General features: G+C 51.4%; 1 protein-coding gene across 1 annotated transcript in view; it reads left to right on the forward strand.

Moving 5' to 3' along the window:
* The window catches only part of SLC8A2 (solute carrier family 8 member A2), a 30029-nt gene that overhangs the window by 7071 nt on the left and 1883 nt on the right, over positions 1 to 21075 (forward strand). The window contains exons 3-9 of the mRNA XM_022585235.3: positions 2529 to 3193; positions 9008 to 9430; positions 13986 to 14089; positions 14238 to 14255; positions 15562 to 15686; positions 15990 to 16089; positions 20326 to 20604. Coding sequence (XP_022440943.1) covers positions 2529 to 3193; positions 9008 to 9430; positions 13986 to 14089; positions 14238 to 14255; positions 15562 to 15686; positions 15990 to 16089; positions 20326 to 20604 — 1714 coding nt within the window. The remainder of the gene's footprint in view (positions 1 to 2528; positions 3194 to 9007; positions 9431 to 13985; positions 14090 to 14237; positions 14256 to 15561; positions 15687 to 15989; positions 16090 to 20325; positions 20605 to 21075) is intronic.

Here is a 21075-nt window from a genome sequence, read left to right on the forward strand (position 1 = left end):
TTACCTGCTCTGTGCCTCAGTTTCCCCACCTGTAATCAGGGAGTCATCCTAGTACCAGCTTCAGAGGGCTGCATGAGGATCAGTTGAATTGCTACATGTGGAAGGGCTTAGAACAGCGAGCCTGGGACAGGGTAAATGTGAGCTCGTCTTCCCGTTAACAAACTTCCCTACATGGGTTGGCTTCCCAGAAGTCAGTATACTGCTCAGACCGTGATATAAAGGAAAGTAATATCTAATAGAACCATCTGCATTTCTACATGTAAACGCTTGGGCATGACCACCTTCAAAGGCATGACGAAGAGCCAGATGGTGGCATCTACTTACATATAATGAACAAGTTGGGGTTTAAGAGAAAAAAAAAATCAGAAACCATTCCCATGCACGGAGACCAGCAGAGGAGCGGGTAGCCATGAGATTGAAATCAGGCATATTCAGCGTACATTAAACCGTACAGGAAAATACTTCATACAGACATAAAACAGAATGGAGTGTAGACTCCAATTATCATAAGCAGGGGTTTCGCTGACGTGAACGTCCAGTGGGAGGTTCTGAAGTCAGGCAGGACGTGGGACAATTCTGCACTGTGTGGGACTGTCCCATGAGTCGCTGGATGTCACCAGGCTGGGACCATATCCCCCTCCCCAATTATGGTGGCAACCCATAAATATCCCTAGATCTGTGACAACCCCTCTTGGGGGCATTCTATCCACTGAGACCTGAAGGTGTGTCTCGCTCCCCTCCCAGGGTGGGCAAGCCCGTGAGCCCATTTGCAGGGGATGCCCTAGAAAGCAGATGTGAGTCTATCAGAATCACCTTTTGTTTACCTGCAGGGAAGAAAGCCGATCTCAGGTATTTGAGATCTCTCTTCTGATTAAGAGAGAATCGCCCACAGCATATACAGTGGCCAGTTCAATGAGCACAAGGCAAGAGTTCATTTTACGGCTTGCGTGGAAAATTCAGTTTCTTTTCACAAACCTGTTTGGTGGCTTTGTGTGGTACTATTTCCAAGTCCTGCCTTTCCTCTGAACCATCAGTAAACACAGCGACAAGGGCCTGTGGCAGTCGGAGCTTAAAGATTGTTCCTTCCCCTACCAGGCTCATTTTAAATATACCTCTGGGGCCATCTGATTTGTAAATACTCTTTAATCTTTTCTACCTTATCTTTAATGAGAAAGGTAACATAGGAGTCTTTACATGAATATTTCAAGGCAACTGTCAGGTGTTTCCTGTACATGCCTGGACCTGTGCCAGACCACAGGCAGACTGAGTCCCAGACCTCAATGAGCCCAAGGTAATAGAGCCCAAGGTAATAATAATAATGGTAATGGTCATTTCATGTTTTGTGTATTTTCCATGTGTCAATAACCAACAAAGCTAAGTGCTAGGGGTACATAAGCTCATTCAATCTTGGGGATGTCCCCATTTTACAGACAAGAGGCTGGGCCAGGCATTCCTCTTCTAGAACCAGGATCTAAACTCAGCATTGCCTTGTCCCTCTGGGGCGGTAGCATGTAAATATGGGAACTCGCTTTATGAGGCTGTCAGACAACGAGCCAAACTTGGGCTTCTTTTAGAGTCAGAGTCCTGTCCCTAAGGGCCAAACAAAACCTAAGCAAGGAGAATCTGGCAAGGGCTGTACTCACTGGTGGGGGGGTGGGGGGGAGGGAATACGACAGTTTGGGGAGGTGACCAGAGGGCAGACCCTGGGTGATGGGCAGGCTTTGGAGAAGTGGAGGCATCCCGGGTGAGGAGGGGCAGAGGGGAAATGGAGCAGGGAGAGAAAAGATAGAGGGAGAGAGAGGCAAGAAGAGACACCAGCTCTGCCCCTGGACAGGGGCTGGGACCACAAGGTGGGGACGTGTCTCTGGCTTGGTGGTGGCTTAGGATGTCTGGGTTCCCGGCACAGCTAAGCGTGGTTCTCAGTGTGACAAAAGGTGGATGGATGGATGGATGGATGGATGAGACCAGGAGAGAGACAGGAAGGGCGGGGAAAGGGGGGGGGGACATAAAGAGGGAAGAAGGGTGGGGTGGGAAACTGTGAAGAATTTCATGAGGGAGAGAGGTAGGTATCTACAAAAGATATGAAAGAGAGACAGGGAGACAGCGGCAACAAGAAAGGAAGACACAGAGGGAGAAAGATAAAAAAACAGCTGACATAGAGGATGAGACAGAGGCAGAAAGAGAAAGAGACAACGACCTAGAGAAACAGAGAGCGAGATATGGGGAGAGGCAGGGAGGAGCAGAGACAAGAGCCAGAGAGAGAGAGAGACAGACAGAGATGGAGGGAGATAAGGGAAAAGGGGAGAGACAGAGACACGAAGAGAAAGGCGGAGAGGCAGAGATGAAGAGAGACAGGAGAGAGGCAGAGACAGAAGGCCAGATGCGGACAGATGCAGGAGAGAGACGCGGGGAGCGCCGGGTGGTGGCCGGGACGGGGCTCTGGGAAGAGAGGCGCCGGGAGGCGGCGGGCCGGCTACGAGCGCGCCCCCTCCCGGCGCGGCGGTCCTGACCCGCGGGGCCGCCCGCAGGTGTGGGAGGCGCTGCTGACCCTCGTCTTCTTCCCGGTGTGCGTCGTGTTCGCCTGGATGGCTGACAAGCGGCTGCTCTTCTACAAGTACGTGTACAAGCGCTACCGCACCGACCCGCGCAGCGGCATCATCATCGGCGCCGAGGGCGACCCCCCCAAGAGCATCGAGCTGGACGGCACGTTCTTGGGCGCCGAGGCGCCGGGCGAGGTGGGCGGCCTGGGCCCGGGGCCCGCCGAGGCCCGCGAGCTGGACGCCAGCCGCCGCGAGGTCATCCAGATCCTCAAGGACCTCAAGCAGAAGCACCCGGACAAGGACCTGGAGCAGCTGGTGGGCATTGCCAACTACTACGCGCTGCTGCACCAGCAGAAGAGCCGCGCCTTCTACCGCATCCAGGCCACGCGGCTTATGACGGGCGCGGGCAACGTGCTGCGGCGACACGCGGTGGACGCTTCGCGCAGGGCCACCTCGGCCGAGGGCCCCGGCGAGGACGAGGACGACGGCGCCAGCCGCATCTTCTTTGAGCCCAGCCTCTACCACTGCCTGGAGAACTGTGGCTCCGTGCTGCTGTCCGTCACCTGCCAAGGCGGCGAGGGCAACAGCACCTTCTACGTGGACTACCGCACGGAGGACGGCTCCGCCAAGGCCGGCTCCGACTATGAGTACAGGTGGGTCCCGGGCAGTGCTCCCCGGCCCGCCTGGAGTGGGTGGGCAGGGAGGGCTGGCTGTTCGAAGGTCATAGGTTCCGCCATCCAGCGGCCTCCAGGCTCCCCAGTCTCCTGGCTACCTCTGGCGCCCATCCTTACTTTGCTATGGGCAGACCTGCAGTATTCATTCATTCACTCTTGAGAGTTTACTTTGTACCAGGCACTGTTCTAGGCATTTGGCAAACGCTGCTGGACAAGGCAGACAGCGGTGGCTGTCCATCTACCACAGGCTGCTCCTCCCATGTCCATGCTCTACCTGTGCATTCTTGTGCTTGACACTCCACTGTGTTCATTATTATAACTCCATTATATGTATCATACCTGGTAAAACAAGTACCCTCCCACACACCATTATTAAAGTAAAAATGTTTATTGAGCACCTACTATATGCCAGGTGTATACCCCGGTGAACAAGACAGCTAAGGTCCCTACCCTCAAGTTGCAATAAGGTTATAAACTATGAAACATATAAAAACATCAGGTGATGGGGGAAAATGAAGTGGGATAAGAAGACAGACAGTGTCCAAATTGTCTTTGGGTCTTTGGTTCCACCATAAAGCTACCCACTCTTTGCACCCTCCTGTGTCTCACTGCCCCAGTCCCTCTCCTCACCCCTCTTTGAGCAGAACTGTGATCTTGTTCAGCAACTCCTACTGCACGCCTACTAGGTGCCGGATGCTTTTTTAAAAAAAAATTATTGCAATATAGTTGATTTGCAATGTGTTAATTTCTGCTGTACAGCAAAGTGACTCAGTTATGTATACATATACATTGTTTTTCATATTCTTTTCCATTATGGCTTATCACAGGATATTGAATATAGTTCCCTGTGCTATACAGTAAGACCTTGTTGTTTATCCATCTGACAGATGCTTTTTTAAGAGGCTCGACAGAGAACAGTAAAGAAGATAGATAACTGCTGTGTTCTCATGGGACCACAAAATTCTTTATGTATTTGTAGTTCTGTCCATACCACACTCTTTCAGGAATTATAGGTTTACAGTATGTTTTGTTATGTTAACTGATGTGCAAGTCTCCCATGATTTCCTATAATAATAGCATTTATTGTGTGTCTTCTATGTGCCAGAAATGAATCTGGGCAATGGAGACCAGCAGTAAATGAAAGACATAAAAGTCCCTGCCCCAATGCAGCTGACATTCTCATGGGAAAGACAGGCCATTAGAAAGTATACATTCAATACATTAAAATATCAGGGAGTGGTAAGAACAGCGAAGAAAAATAAAGCAGAATACGGGAGGGAGTGTTGATGGCCGAGCTTTTCATGGGTTCCACCTGCTAAGTTGAAGCTGAACTGTTCACAGATCTTTGGTTCTGCCATCGTGCAGCAGCCAGCCCCTCATCCGCGAACTCTTCTCTTTCTGGGATTGAGGTCCCTGTTTCACAGATCTTTGGTTCCACCACTGTGCCTCAGCAAAGACCTTTGGTAGCCCAGGCTCCCCTCTGCCCCATCATATCTACATATCTTTCCACTGCTTTGGACATTTGTAGGTCATTCCCTCCACCTCAGTCAGTCCAGGATCCTTTAGCCTGCCCATCCTCATCCACCTCTCCTACCCTGCCCCTCCGCAGCCTTCCCTGAGTGGAGCACAACTGTTCACGGATCTTTGTTCCATCATCCTGTAGCATGGGATCCCTTTGGTCACCCATGACCTCCTCCCTCCATCCTCTCTGCCCATCCTACATCTCCAGCCTCCTTCGACTGAAGAAAAGGTATCCACTACTTGGGGGCTTGCTGTGACTCAGTCTATCCACCGTTCCCCTCCTACCCACACCTCTGCGTCTGCATTGCCCCCATCAAAGCCCCAAGCCTTTGCAGAAGGAAGTGAGTACACGTGTCACCTGCTGGGATCAGAGGCTGCCTTCTCACCTGCCAATGACGTCATGAAGATGTTTGAAGTGAAGGAGTAAATGCTGTTCAGTGGTGGAACCAAAGAGCCAGGAAGAGTTGACACCTTCCTACCCATCCCTGTTCTCCCAACGCAGTTGATAGTCACAGGCCTGGCATCGTTTATCAAGGCAGCTTAGGTCCAGGACTGGGAGGGAGGACACCTGGGCTCCAGTACAAGCTTAGCCCTGCCCCCTGTTCCTTGTGTAAGTTCCTGCCTCAGTCTGGGCAGACAGGGCTGTCACGTACAGTTGTTGAGGTTGTGCACTGCACAAGAGCAGCACATCTAAGAAAGCGCTATTCGTATAGTGGACATTGTAGATTTCTATGTCTATTATGACAATTTCCAGATTCGTGGAAATAGGGTCTTGAAGAAGGGGAGCCGTTTTCTAATTTGCCCACAGGTATCACTAGGCTATGGTGGTCCTGTGGGGTCTTAGTTTCTCCAAATTAATAATGATCTCTGAGGCCCCCAAACCGCACAGCTCTTCCAAGACTCTGAGATTTAAGCCCCTATAATCCTAACATGCTAACGGTCTAAAATTCTAAGATTCCAGGTTTCCCACATTTTGATATTCTAATCTGTACCCCAACCAGTCTCTGATCTGATGGTTCTAAGATTTTCATTTTCTCAGATTTTGTGCACCCAGTATTGGAATATGAGTCCTGTGAACCTAGCCTTCTATGATTCTGATATCTGGTTTCTAAAATCCGCATGTTCTTTTTCTCCCCAACTTTCTTTTTTCTTCATTTACTTATTTATTTATTGGCTGCATTGGGTCTTCGTTGCCGTGCGCGGGCTTTCTCTAGTTGCGGCGAGCGGGGCTACTCTTCGTTGCAGCGCGCGGGCTTCTCGTTGCGGTGGCTTCTCTTGTTGTGGAGCACGGGCTTAGTTGCTTCGCGGCATGTGGGATCTTCCCGGACCAGGGCTCGAATCCGTGTCCCCTGCATTGGCAGGCGGATTCTCCCCAACTTTTTATTTTGAAAAATTCACACCTACAGAAGGGCTGCAAATATAGTCTGGCGAGCCCTCATGTAACCTCCACCCAGATTCACCAATTGTTCCTATTTTGTCCTGTGTGCATTCACTCTCTCTCTTTAATATATAATAATATGTTTATTGAGATGCTACTCTATTTTTTAATTTTTATTTTATATTGGAGTATAGTTGATTTACAATGTTGTGTTAGTTTTGGGTGTACAGCAAAGTGATTCAGTTATACATATACATATATCCATTCTTTTTCAGATTCTTTTCCTATATAGGTGATGACAGAATATTGAGTTCCCTGTGCTATACAGTAGGTCCTTGTTGATTATCTATTTTATATATAGTAGTGTATATTAATCCCAAACTCCTAATTTGTCCTTCCCCCCCACCTTTCCCCTTTGGTAACCATAAGTTTGTTTTAGAAAAATATATAATAATATTAATAACTGTGGCACCTTTTAGAGTGAGTTGCAGGCAGCATGGCCATTCACCCATAAACATAAGTGTGCATCTGCTAAGAATAATGATATTCTCCTCCATCATCACAGTACGATGATCACACTTAGGACATTTGATACTGAATCAATATTATGATCCCATCTACAGTCTATGTTTGCATTTCCCCGGTTGTCCCTATCTCACCTTTCATGGCTGTGTCTTCACTCCCTCTCTTCCCATCCAATCTGGAACCACATGGTGCATTTGGTTGTCATGTCTCTTTCACCTTCTTCAGTCTGGATCGATCCCTCAGCCTTTCCATGACTTTCATGACCCTGACGCTTTTGAAGACGTTAGATCACTTACTAGAACAAGCCTCAATTTGGGTTCACCTAATATTTTCTCATGATTAGATTCAGGTGATGCACTTTGGCAGGACTCCGTGGAGGTGATGCTGTGCCCTCCTCGGTGCATGGTGCCGGGAGGCACATGACGCCCACGTGTCCCATTACTGGTGATGTCCAGGTTAACCGTTTCGTAAAGATGGTGCTAAAAGCCCAACATTCCACTATCCCTTAAGTTTCCACTTCTAACATGCCATTACTTTAGGATTCACTAGTTTGCTAGTGCAAATATCACTAGCTAACTTTTGTTGAGTGTTTCCCCTGTATTAACTCAATCCTTATAACAATACCATGAGGTAGACAGGGTTATTACCTCCATTTTACAGATGAGGAAACCGAGGCTTAGAGGGTTGCAGAATCCTAACTGCCTGGAGATCCCACAGCTGGCACAGGTCGGCCCACCCAGCCGGGTGTCTTAGCCACCATGGATAGCGCCCCTAGGCTGACGGCTGCCCCAACAGGGAGGCCTTGTTCCCTCCATCCAGATCTTGTCATCCAGTTCTACCTCTGCCAGAATCTTGGGGTCCCTCTGCCCCTCCCACAGAGGGATGGGGGGGTATATTGTAGACTTTTGACATCTGTTAACATCCCAGAGTCATTTTGATGTCTGCAGCCCTGCCAGGAGGAGCCCACTCATTCCCTGTTCCCTCAAAGTTTCACCCTGTCTCAGGCCCTGCCTCATTCCCTCCCCCACCCCATAATAGAACATCTCGCATGTGCTTTAGAGAGTCACACAACTGACGCTCTTTTAAACCTAAGCCAGTTCACGTCCCTCCTCTGCTCGGAGGCCTCCCATGGTTCCCATCTCACTTGGAGTAAAGGCCAAAGTCCTCACCATGGCCCACCAAGGCCCCATGACATCTGCCCCTGTTCCCCCTGCTCCCTCAGCTGCAGCCACACTGGCCTCCCTGGTGTTCCTCAAACACTCCAGGCTCACTCCTGCCTCAGGACATTTGCACTGGCTGTTCCCTTTACAGGAATACTCTTCCCCAGATATCCTCCACGTGGCTCCCTCCCTCAGGCCTCTGCTCAGATGTCACCTCCTCAGAAAAGCTTTCCCTGACCACGCTAACACAGCCCCTTCTCCTCACTCTCTACCCTCCTTCCTCTATTTTCTCCAGAGCATCATCACCACCTGACATTATATGTTTTATTATTCGTCTCCTGCACTGGAACAGAAGCTCCACCAGGGCAAGGATTTTTCTCTGATCTGGTTTGCTGCTGTTTCCCCAACACTAAGAACAGTGCCTGGCACACAGCAGATGCACAATACATGTTTGTTGGATGAATGAACTGTAATTAAATCCCTAGATGTGTAATTGTCACTGTGATATGGCTCTGCCGTGGGGCTGTTCCCATGTTCCCAGCATTGCCCAGCAGTTACTCTGAGAGTGTATGTTGAATGACTGAATGATGCCAAGTTAAGGAGTGTGGACTTCCTCTTGGGGATACCTGGGAGCACAGAATGGTTTTTATGAGAAGCATGGCAAGGTCAATTCTGGGCCCTATGTCCCTGCTACTGAAAGCGTGGTCCATGTACCAGAACCATTCACATCCCTTGGGCGCTAACTAAAACTGCAGAGTCTTGAAACCCTGGTGCTACTGAACCAGAATCTGCATTTTAACAAGATGCCCCAGGGAATTCGTGTGCACCTGGAGGTTGGAGAAGCATGGCTGTGGACCACTCCAGGCTCCCTCTCCACCCTGGGACTTTGCATGTGCTGTTCCCTCTGCCTGGAGCTCTCCCGCCCACTAAATCTTCTCCCATGAAGCCTGCCCTGATCTGACCTTCATCATCACACGATGATGGTGGGAGGGACCAACTCTGTCTTGTTCTCCCTCTGCATCTCCTGCCCCGGAGAAGCCCACCCTCATTCCCCCTCAGTATTACTTGTTTAATGCCTGTCCACCATTATATTTGTAAGTTCTTCCGTGGTGCGGCCCCCTCCTCTAGGGGGCCCCCCTGACTCCTCCCACCTCCCCCACAGCCTTTGAGCGACCTTCACCCCTTTCTTTCCCCTCTCCTCCACCGCAGCGAGGGCACGCTGGTGTTCAAGCCGGGCGAGACACTGAAGGAGCTGCGTATCGGCATCATCGACGACGACATCTTCGAGGAGGACGAGCACTTCTTCGTGCGGCTGCTGAACCTGCGCGTGGGCGACGCGCAGGGCATGTTCGAGCCCGACGGCGGCGGGCGGCCCAAGGGGCGGCTGGTGGCGCCTCTGCTGGCCACCGTCACCATCCTGGACGACGACCACGCGGGCATCTTCTCCTTCCAGGACCGCCTGCTGCACGTGAGCGAGTGCATGGGCACCGTGGACGTGCGCGTCGTGCGCAGCTCGGGCGCGCGCGGCACCGTGCGCCTCCCCTACCGCACAGTGGACGGGACGGCGCGCGGCGGCGGCGTGCACTACGAGGACGCGTGCGGCGAGCTCGAGTTCGGCGACGACGAGACCATGTGAGCGCGCCGGTCCGGCAGCCCGCCGGCCGGGGCAGACCGAGCGCGGCCCGCGAGAGGGGCGGGACCAGGATGGGACTGTGCCCGGGCGGGGCGGGGCCTGGATGGGCGAGGTCGAGAAGTGGGTGGACCTAGGAGAGGCGTGGTCTTGGAAAGGGGTGGGGCCTTGATGGAGCCTTGCTCTTGAAACGGAGAGGTCGGGGAAGTGGGGCAGGGCCCAGGGAAGAGGTGAGACAGGGGAGAGGAGGGAGGGGACTGGAGTGACGGGGCGTGGCCAAGATGTTGGGACTGGATGTGGGCGGGGTTTGGGAGAACTGGGCAGGTTTGGGGAGAGGAGAGTGGGACACCAGGAAGAAAGGCCAAGTGAGGAGAGAGGAGAGGAAATAGGATGGGGCCTGGGGAGAGGAATGTGGAAGGCTTAATTTGTAGAATGGAGGAGTGTGGCCTGAGGTTCCTTTCGAGGTGGGCAGGTGTCTGTGGAAATGAAGGGCGAGTGGGGTCTGGGTAGGGACTCAGGGAAAAGGACAAGGACAGCGGAAGAGGGTGGGGTCTAAGGAGATGGGGCAGAGACTGAGGAGGTGGATGGGGGAAGGGGTGAAGCTATTGGGTAGGCGGAAGAACCTGGGGAAATAGCAGGAGACCTAAGAGGAATGTGGGAGAGGCTTTGGGAAGAGGCCGAGTAGGAATATGGGGGCCTAGGAAGAGACACGGGAAACTGGAGGGCTGGGATTTGGGAGGGTGGGGTGGAATCTTGGGAGGTGAGCTGGATACACAGGAATAAGTATGTAGACACACAGACACAACCAACACGCACACCGGCACATACGGACACACAAAGTCAAAGACACAGAGTCAGGGCTGTTCTCACGCCCAGACACCCGGCCACCCCTTACACAGATGCCCGAGTTCCCCCCATGTGTGCCTGCAGCCTCACATCCCCTCCCCCTCCTCCCCCCCCCCGCCCCCCACCCCCCGCCTGCCTGGGATGCAGAAGGTGCCTCCCCTCCTTTGCCCGCTCCCTTCCGCCCCCGCACGCCAGTCTGTCTCTCTCCTCCTGCCGCCCACGCTCCTCCCACCTAGCAGAGCCCCCACCGCGCTCCCCTTCCCTCTCCCCTCCCAACTTCTGTGGCTAGGCCTCCCGCTCAGCTTCTCACTGCTCTATCTCTCCATCTCTCCGTTTGCGTCTCTGCGTCTCTCGCTCCTGGCACCTCCCCTCTGGGTTTCTGTTAATCTCTAGATCTCTGTCCCCAGTATCTAGCTAGCTCTCTGACTCGGGTTGTATTTCAGTCACGAACTCTCCATACCTTTCCATCTCTCTCTCTGTCTGACTTGGGTTGAGAACTTAGGTTGGGGGCTGAGGGCACCATTCCAGGCCCCATGTCTCACACCCAAGAGGCCGAGGGGATGGAGGGCGTTATCTTTCTGCTTGTTCCAGTCCTTCTTGTAGTCTATCGCTTCCAACCAACTTCCCGCCTGCCACCACAAACCCACAGGCCCTCTCCTCCCCCGCATGGCTTCCCCAGGCTGGGACACCCTCTGTCCCCCACCCCCGCCCAAGCTTCCAGCTGTGGCTTCAGGAGAGGGAGAACAGGAGGCTAATTAGCGTTTAGGGAAACACATCCTTCCTCTGATGGGCAGGCGCTAATTAGAGATGCTTCCAAGAAGCTGGGCTGGAGGGCTGGCCCCAGGCAGGATCAACACAGAGATGGAAGAGAGACACCCAGAGATGGGGTGTCGGGGAGATATGCAAGAGAGAGAGACAGACAGAGAGGCACCCAGAGACAGAAGAGACCTAGCGAAAGAGAGCCAGAGCCAGAGTAAGGGAGAGTCAGAGAGAGAAACAGAGAAGAGAGAGAGAGCACGAGAGAGACAGACAGACACAAACTTAGAGATGGATACCAAGGAAGCCAGAAACTGAGTGACAGAGACCCATCAAGAGAGGGAAAACGGGATTGGGAGACTGGGATGGAGGAAGAGTAAAAGGAAGAGAGATGCAGGGGAGATAAAGAGAGACATTCTTCTCACTGAGAGGAACTCAGTGGGACTCAGGGAAGGAAAGGTCCTTCTGATGCTACAGAGAGAAAAGAGTTTGGGTCAGCAAGAGAGGATGGGAGACAGGATAAGAAAGAGACTGGGTCTGAAATTAGAGTGGAGTGCCCAGGAAACAAGGAGGGCAGGCGTGAGGATGACAAAATGTCAGGCTGGGGCGGAAGGCTGTTTCCTTTTTAAAAAATAATTAATTAGTTTTTATTTGAACTATAGTTGTTAGTTTCACATGTACAGCTAAGTGATTCAGGTACATGTATATGTATATATATGTATATATATTCTTTCTCAGATTCTTTTCCATTATAGATTATTACAGGATATTGAATATAGTTCCTTGTGCTCTACAGTAAATCCTTGTTGTTTATCTATGTTATGTATTAATGGTGTGTATCCGTTAATCCCATACTCCTAAGGCTGCTTCCTTTGATCTCAGGAAGTCCTGCCCTTGTGTAGCTCGAGTCCCTCTTGCTGTCCCTTGCTAGTTGGGTTTCTCCTCCTTTTGGGCCCCATGAGGGCACACTTGTCTGGGTGCCAGTTAGCGCGTGTGCCACTGAGTGTCAGTCACTGCGTGTCAGTGGATCACGGCGTGTCTGCAAGAGAGTGAGCGTCGGAGGTGTGTGTGTATCACCCTGTCAGTGTGTCAACGTGTCAATAGCTGTCTGTGTGTCAGGAGACCCCCTCCTTGCTCTGGTGTTTCAGCACCGCGGACAGCTCCCAGCCCACTCCTGAGGTGGGGGGCACCCATGTTTTCCACCCACAGAAAATTTTAAATATCTTGAGACTGGGAGTGGGTGAAGGTGGAAGTAGGCGTATGTCTCCACGTGACCGTCTTGTGTGCGTCTGTCTTTGCATGGGTGTCACTGTGTCCTGTGCGTTCGTGTGTTGAGATAGGTCTGTTGATTGAGACCCCTTTGCTTAGATGGTGTTGACTTTGGCTATCCCATTGTGTTCCATTCAGTCTCTCTGACACTGACAGACGGAGATGGGGAGAGGAGGACACAGAAAGAAATGCAGAGAGCTGGGGAGAGACTGAGACAGAGAAGGTCAGAGAGATGGAGAGAGAGACACAGAGAGGCTGACAGATGGGCAGAGAGACAAAGGAAGATTGAGAGACTGTGATGCAGAGAGAGACGTTGAAGGGAATAAACAGACACCAAGAGGCATAAAGAGTAAGATGTAAGGAAGGAGAATCTACATGGATCCACAGCAGGGGTCTCACACGTTGGTGATGTCACCCAGGCTGTGGAGGGGGTGTCGTGCTAGTTGGCATCTGGTCCATGTGATTTTGCCACTGCATAGGGAATGGCTGCGGGGCATGATGGTGCGTGGGTGTGGGCGGTGTGACCGGCTGTGCTTCCTCTGCTGGGTGACTGCGTGGGCTGGGTGTTTGTGTTTCTGGGTTCTAGGGCCAGGCCTTGTGGTTCCTACAGCTGAAAGAGCTGCTAGTGGCAGAGCTGTGGGCTTTGGGGGGTCGTGGGTCTTCGTAATCGAGGGGGGGTCGGTTGTATGCCTGAAGGGGATGGATAACTTTTGGCTGTTTCTCCCCCGCCCACCGTCCTGGTTACCATGGCAGCAGGGATGCAGAGAAAAGCAATTAGCCCTCTGTTGCACCTCCAAATGTGGTCAGGACAGGGAACAGAAAGCCAAGGGTCTCCCGGACTGAAAATCTTGAGTGAACAAACTGTTTATGGAGGGCACACTATATGCCAGGCCCTGTTCTAGGCGTTGGGGATACAGCAAAGAACATAAATGAACAAAAATCACTGCCCTGGTGGAACTTACATTTTAATGTGAAGAGGCAAATGGCAAACAATAAACAAAATAAACACATTAGACGGTGTGTTAGAAGATAATCTGGAACAAGGAAGACATAGAGCAGGGGAAGGGGGCCAAGCGTGCTGGGGTAGGGGTAGGGATGGATTTCAATATTAAAGAATGCGGTGGGAGTGGGTCTCGTTGAGAAAGAAGGTAAAGTTTGAACAGAGAGCTGGAGGAGCTGAGGGAGTGAGCATGGGGAAACCGAGTGAACAGCCGGTGCAAAGGCCCTGAGGCACAAGCAGGCCTGGTAGGTTCAAGGAACAGCGAGGAGGCCAGCGTTGCTGGAGGGAGTGAGCGAGGGCGAGAGGGCTGGGAGGCCAGAAAGGGCACAAGGGCCGGATGGCAGGGATTCTTGGGGGCCATTCTTGGGTCTTTGGCTCTTATCCTGGGTGAGATGGGAGCCAGGTGAATGTTCCGAGCAGAGGAAGCACCCAATCTAACCTAGGTTTTATCGGGATCCCTCAGCTTGATACTTAATACAAACGCAGCTTCGTCAGACGCTTCTGAGCTCGTTTCTGTCAAATGGGGATAATAAGAGAGCCTTCCCCCCAAGGGTTGTTGTGAACATTGAATGAGATTCCAGAGCCTGAGATGGAGCGAGTGCTCAAGAAACCGGGTGGCTAACGGGCGAGTTATTGGTGATTCGGGGGAGGGAGTCTTACGCTGCGTGCTCTCCCTCTCTGCTCAGGAAAACTCTTCAGGTGAAAATAGTTGATGATGAGGAATATGAGAAGAAGGATAATTTCTTCATCGAGCTGGGCCAGCCGCAGTGGCTTAAGCGAGGGATTTCAGGTAAGGGGCGACGGGTGGGCTGTGGGAGAGGTGAGGGCTCTAGGGCGGGGGGACCCTTGGAGGCTCAGTTGTGGGCAATCCTTCAAGCTCGTGGACCTGAGCTTCCCAGGGAAGATCTCACCCTCTCCCTGTCTCTGTCTCTCCCCAGCTCTGCTACTCAATCAAGGTGAGTGGAGTTACTTCCAGACTTTGGGGGGGGGGCACTGGAGGGAGGGTCTTGGGGGTGGGTCAGTGCCTCAAGTTCCCCTCAAGGTCAGGTTTGAGGCAGGTTGCAGGTGAGATAAATTTGGTGGAACATGTGTGAATTGGGGGTGACAGAAGTTTAAAGGCCAAGATCATGTTTTGGTTGTAGTTAAGATGGTGGGGGGGAGTAAGTCATAGAATCCAGCTTGGGTTTGTGGTGGGGTCAGTGGGAATCAGGTTTGAGGTTGGTTAGGACTGGGTTGAGGTTGGGATTTGGGATCAGTATTAGGAACTGGGTCAAAGCTAGCATTAAGATGGAGATTGGCTTCTGGGTTTGTGGTGGGATCTGATTAGAACTGGGGTCAGATTTAGGTCAAAGCTAAGGTTGGAATTGGAGGTGAGTTTGAGGAATTTGAGGGTAGAGTTGGGGCCAAGGTCAGAGATTGGGGTGAGAGTTGGGACTAGGGTCAGGGGCTTGGAGATAGTGACAGAGTGGTTTTGGAGCTGAGATCAGAATTGGGGTTTGGGGTTAAGATTAAGGATAGACTGAAGATTATATTAGTCAAGGTAAGTAACACAAGCTACTATAACAAGTAGGCCCCTAAATCCCAGTAGCTTAACACAATAAAAGTCATTTCTCACTCAGGCATAGTTTTCTGAGACTGTTCCTGGCTGGCGGGTGGCTTTCTTATGAGAGTTAGAATTGGGTTGTTGCCGGGCTTGGAGCGAAGGATCAACATACTATGGAGAGGCCAATGAGCCCAGAGCCAACTGTAGATGGTTCTGGGTCCAAGATTTATACCAAAATCGGGAATCCCCCTCTCTCCTTACCACCTCAAACACACTCTAGGATGTTTTCAGAGCTTGGATATAAAGACCAGGCCTCTTCCACAGGGTGGTGATAGTAATGACCGTAGTGGTGATAATAATAAAGTAACATTTTTGGTTATTGTGAGCCAGGCACTCTTCTAAGCACTTCACATGAATTAACTCCTTTAACTAGGAGTTAATAGGAAACCACCCTATGAGGTAGGTACTGTTATTGTGCCCATTTTACAGATATGAACTCTGAGGCACAGAGAGACTAAGGTATTGTCCAAGATCACACAGCCCCCACCACATGAACCTCAGAGCCCACCAACTGAACTTTGTGGACCAGCCCATGGGAGCTGGCTCCCAGGTTGGGGAAAGACATGGTTTTCTTTATCAGTGGGAACAGGCAGTAAAGGCATCGCAGGCCCAGGTAGGTAGGTCTCCTTGGAGTCTAACTCCCATCTCTCATGCCACAGGGGATGGGGACAGGAAACTGACGGCTGAGGAGGAAGAGGCCCGGAGGATAGCAGAAATGGGCAAGCCGGTTCTTGGGGAAAACTGTCGACTGGAGGTCATCATTGAGGAGTCGTATGATTTTAAGGTGATTTTCTGGGACCTCACCTTCCTGGAGTCTTGCCTGGGTCATTTCCTTGGGGAGAGTCCAGGAGGGGATCAACCATGAGGGTCACAAGGGAAGGGCAACCAAGGTCCGAGGCCACTGTCTGTGTCCCTCCGTTAGCACCATGGACAGCACACGCTTCCCTTGTCCCTTCTTGCTAGAACTGGGATATGGAAGGTTGAGGACCCCTGCGCATGGGGTGTGAGCCCGCATCCCCAGTACCCCTCATGGAGCTGCCCTGGGGTGATCATGGGCCATGGTCTCTCCCCACCCTCTCATCCCCAGAACACAGTGGATAAACTCATCAAGAAAACGAACTTGGCTTTGGTGATTGGGACCCATTCGTGGAGAGAGCAGTTTTTAGAGGCAATTACGGTGAGCGCAGGTAAGTGGGAAGGGAGGAGAGAGGAAGAAAGAAGAGAGGGATGGAGAGACAAAGAGACAGAGGAAGAGAAATGAAAGGGAGAGGGAAAGAGGGACATGGAGAAAAGGACAGAGAGCAATAGAGAAGAGAAAGAAGACAGGAAAGGCACAGAGATACTCAAAGAAAAAGACTAAGAAACAGATACAGAAAGACAAAGGAAAAGATAGGGAAGGTATACAAATAGGAGAGATAGACACACAGAATCCCAGAGAAGGACAGAGATGCGGAGAAAGCATGAAGGGTGTAGAAAATGAAGACGCAGAGGGCCAGAGAGAGAGAGACACACAGAGAGGCACACAGAATCCCAGAAAAGGACGGAGATGCAGAGAAAGCATGAAAGGTGTAGAAAATGAAGACGCAGAGGGCCAGAGAGAGAGAGACGCAGGTAGACACATAGACGCAGAAAGTTGGAGACGGGGGCAGAGGTGGAGAGCTGTGAAGCGGTGGGATCCCAGCCCGGGCTTTCTCCTGGCCTCAGGTAATTGGAGGGTGGAAACAGGTTAAATGGCATGGACTCTCCACACCGCCTGGGTTCCTCTGTTGCTATGGAGACAGTCTCCAGGGCACCCAGCTCTCCCACCTGAGCCGGTTCTCACCCCCTTAGGCCTCAGACAGGCTCACACTGCCCCCCTGTGGCCAGATATATGATAACATGGATTCACAGACAATCTTGGAGGTCAACACTGGCCATCTGTGATAGGAATTGGGGAAACTGAGGCCAAGAGACATAAGAGGGGCTGGCCTGAAGTCCCTCAGGGAATCCAGAAAGGACCAGGGTGGAACTCAGGACTTCTTTCCCTTGAATAACATCAGGTTTGCTTCAGGGAGGCCAAGCTGGTGGGAACTGAAAACACACGAGGAATTGTGGGTGGAAAGAAACTGGTCGGTGGGATCAAAAGAAACCAGGCGTCAGGGATGGAAGAGTACCCGGTAGCAGGCCTAGAGACACCAGATTGTAGGCCTAATAGAAATGGAGTGGCATCTCCCTCTGAAGCCACATTCCTCCAACGTCTACTTCTGAAGGATCCTCTGGACCCGGTCCTATACAGGGCCATTGCTGGGGACAAAGAAATGATCATGACAGCTCGGGACCTGTCCTGACAGAGCTCACTGTCCAGTGGGGGAAACAACCTGTCACAAGAGAGTGGCAACCCAGATTGGGCAGGACTGGGACGGGGTCCCCAAGGAGCTATGGGAGACCACATCGGGTGTCTGACCCAACTTGAAGATCAGGGAGGGCTTCCTGGAGGAGGAGCCTTCTGATCTGAGTCTTCAAATAGGAATAAGAGTTAGCCAGGAGGTGGGAGCCAGGCAGAGGGAAAACCAGAGTCTGGAAATGTGCAAGATTATGGCACAATTAGGGAGGGTGATTGGTTTCAGGCATAAAGAAAAGGCATGGGATGAGGCATGAGAGATGAGCAGGGTTCAGACCCCAAAGGCCTTAGAGGCCACAGGAGAGAGCTTGGGTGTCATTTTAGGTGCAGCGGGGAGCCATGGAGCTTTTTTCTTTTCTTTGTTTTCCTCATGGAGTGTGTTTTGAATGAGGGGAACTCCTGGAAGTGGAGAGAGCCTGTGGAAAGAAAAGGGAGAGGGTGGGATGGGGTGTGAGTTGAGGCTGTCAAAACTGGCAGGAGATGGGTCATGCAGGGTCTGAGAGGATGTGGTGAGGAATTTGAGCTTCAAGAACAGTGGGGAGCCAGAGAGGTCCCTCTAGGGGCTTAGTGAGGGTAAGAGGGTTGCATGAAACTGAAACTATGGGTGTGAGATGGTGGTCGTGGAGGCCATGGGTCTATAGAAAGCAAGCGATTAGATCAGAGGAAGTAGTAGAGGAAGAATAAAACCATTATGGTAATAATAACAGTAATAATAATCACGATGATGACAGCAATGAAGACAGATTGAGTGTCAGGCAGCTTTGAAGTCCATTTCCTGTACGAACTCATTTAATGAACGTATCCCGAGTATCTGGGTTGGGGCTTGGTCATTTTGTACTTTGTTCCTTTTGGGTCCTCACGTGAGCACAAAGCTTTTTGAGGTGCTGAAGGAGGGTGGTTCTCGCTTCCTTGGGGATGAATCATGTCCCATCTTGCACTTAGAGATGATTTTGTATTTCCTTTACCTCCCGATGGAAAGTTCTTTGCAGGCTGAACTTGGTTTCAGGCATCTTTGAATCCCCCCCACCCCCGGGCACCGGAATGGGCCTGCAACAATGACAGTCACAGTGGAGATGTGCCAGGCCCCATAGAGAGCACATTTTATGGCCTGACTCATGTAGTCATCACAGCCCTCTCTTGAGGCAGGTCTGATTATTATTCCCATTTCTCAAATAGACATTCAGAGGCTCACACAGGTTAGGACACTGATTCAAGATCACACAGGGTTTGACACCAAAGAGTCGGCTCCAGAACCACAGGTATACCCGTGAGGCTCCCTCTAGATGGGAGAGGCTGGAGAAGTCAGCAGAGGCCAGAGCCTGTGGGTACTGGAATGCCAAGCTCAGGAGTGTGGGCCTGGATCTGAGGGCAGTGGGAGCCAAGGCAGGATTTGGAGCAGGGCAAGGAGAAGCCCCAAGAGACGGGGTGATAGCAGCCCCCTCCCTCCCAAGAGTGTGTCCTCCCTGCTCTGACCTCCGCCATGTCTCAATATGGTCAATTAGGGATGCGTTCAGTGGCAAACAACAGAAAACTTGACAGTAAGTGGCTTAAGCACACTAGACTTTATTTTTTCTCACGGAACAAAAAAATCTGTAGGAGGCAATCAAGAGTTAGCAGCAGCTCAGTAATGTCATTAAAGGCCCAGGCCCCTTCTTTATTTCTCTTTCCCATTCCCAGGTATTGTCCTCATGGTTGCAGGATGGCTGCTGTACCTCCAGGTGTCAAGTCCATATTCCAGGCAGGAAGAAAGGAAGCAGGGAATCAGGAAGGGGCAGAGTGCCTGTTGCATTTGAGTTTCCAGTTCTAGTTTCCAATTGCATTTTACTTGGGGTCTCAGCAAAAACATTTTCTTTGTGATGCAACATGCAGAACCGAGAAGCCTCACAAACCACTTAGTTAAGCATTTACAAATTCAACCATTTATTTCTTTAAGAAGCCAAGTGGCTAAGTGAGCTAGAAAAGTGGGAAAGGGATGTATGACCCGAATCCCCAAATCCATCAGTCTCTCTCTGCCTCCACTGCCACCAGCTGTCCTATGCTCCCTGACATTCCAAGGAACCATTGGGTGGGACCATGGAAAGTGGCTTCATGATTTGGTGGCTGGCCTGGCTTTTATTTCCTGACTTGCTGTGAGCAACTGGTCAGGGGTGACAATGTTTCTTATCAGCATCCTTCCAGATGTAATTCGCGGCACACTCAAGTGTGTTCATTGCTTCTCATTCCTTGCTTTCTGCTTATGAGTTTCAGGTGAGGTAGGAAGACATTTCATTTGCACTTTCCCATTACACAAGTCACTGCAGGTCAAAAGTGGGTCAAATTCGGCCACAATAGGTGACACAATCAGCTCTAAGCATGATGCATCCTTTACAAATCTCAGAAAACACATCTATAACAACAGTACCCCTATCAGGAAAGCTAGAGCTTTCCAGAAACCCTCTGTTTATGTCTCATGGCCAGACTGGATCACATGACCACTGCTGCAAGGTATTCTGGGAAACCAAGTATTTAGCTGAGGACCTGACTGCTGTTGGCTGCATGGAATTCTGGGAAAGTGAAATTTTTATCTGAGGACAGTGCTGTTGCTAGCCTCAAGGGATTCTGGGAAAGTGACTAATGTTAGCTGGGCACATGGTTCTCTCTAGCCTCAGGGGGTTCTGGGAAAGTGAGCACCTTTAGCTGAGCATGTGGCTACTGTCAGCTGCAGTGAATCAGAGGAAGTGAATATTTCTAGCTGCAGACCTGGCTGTCAGTAGCTGTAAAGGCTTCTGGGAAAGGCATATCTTTAGCTAGGGACATGGCCACCCCTAGCAGAAGGGATCCTGGGAAACTGCATATTTTTATCTGGGCACATGGCCTCCTCTAGCTTCAAATGATTCTGAGAAAATGAATATTTTTACCTGGGCCCATACATTCTCTTAGCTGCAAGGGATTCTGGGAAAGCAATTCGTTGGGGACTGGCTGCCTAGAAGTTGAACAAAAGGGGGGCTCTGTAGGTGAGGAAGGAGGCATGGGTGTGTGCCCCAGCTGGGTCGTGTGCCCACAGGGGACGAGGAGGAGGAGGAGGACGGGTCCCGGGAGGAGCGACTGCCCTCATGCTTTGACTACGTCATGCACTTCCTGACGGTGTTCTGGAAGGTTCTGTTCGCCTGCGTGCCCCCCACCGAGTACTGCCACGGCTGGGCCTGCTTCGGTGTCTGCATCCTGGTCATCGGGCTGCTCACCGCCCTCATTGGGGACCTCGCCTCCCACTTTGGCTGCACCGTTGGCCTCAAGGATTCTGTCAACGCTGTCGTCTTCGTGGCCCTGGGCACCTCCATCCCCGGTAACCCCTCAGGAGACCACTTGTTGGGGGAGTGTCTCAGAGAAGCCAGGCAGGTGGACCTTAAGAGAAAGGCCCTGCAGAAATAAGGTGGTGGAATCATACAGAACCCATATGGTGGGTCCCTTGGAAATAGGCAGGTGGGTATAATAGAAACTAGGCAGAGGGAACCCATGGATTCAACATGTGAATTGAATCCTCCCCAAAAGCAAGCAGGTGGAATGTCCCATAGAACTAAGATGGTGGGAAATGGTAGAAACCAGACGATGGATTCCAGGGAAAGAAAGTGGCAGGACATTGAAGAGACAGGTGTTGGAAGGAGGGTCCCATAGAAATAAGGTGGGAACTTCATAGAAACCATGCAGTGAGTTCCACAGAAACAAGATATTCATTTTCCCTTTCCTCCCCCTGCCAAGCAACCGGATGAAAGATTCCACAGACCTTTGTTGCTGGGCATGATAGGAACCAGGCCAA

This window comes from Delphinapterus leucas, chromosome 20 (assembly GCF_059928025.1).
Source record: "Delphinapterus leucas isolate spDelLeu-1000000601 "Yukka" chromosome 20, BTC_Dleu_Yukka2, whole genome shotgun sequence".
Lineage (NCBI taxonomy): Eukaryota > Metazoa > Chordata > Mammalia > Artiodactyla > Monodontidae > Delphinapterus > Delphinapterus leucas.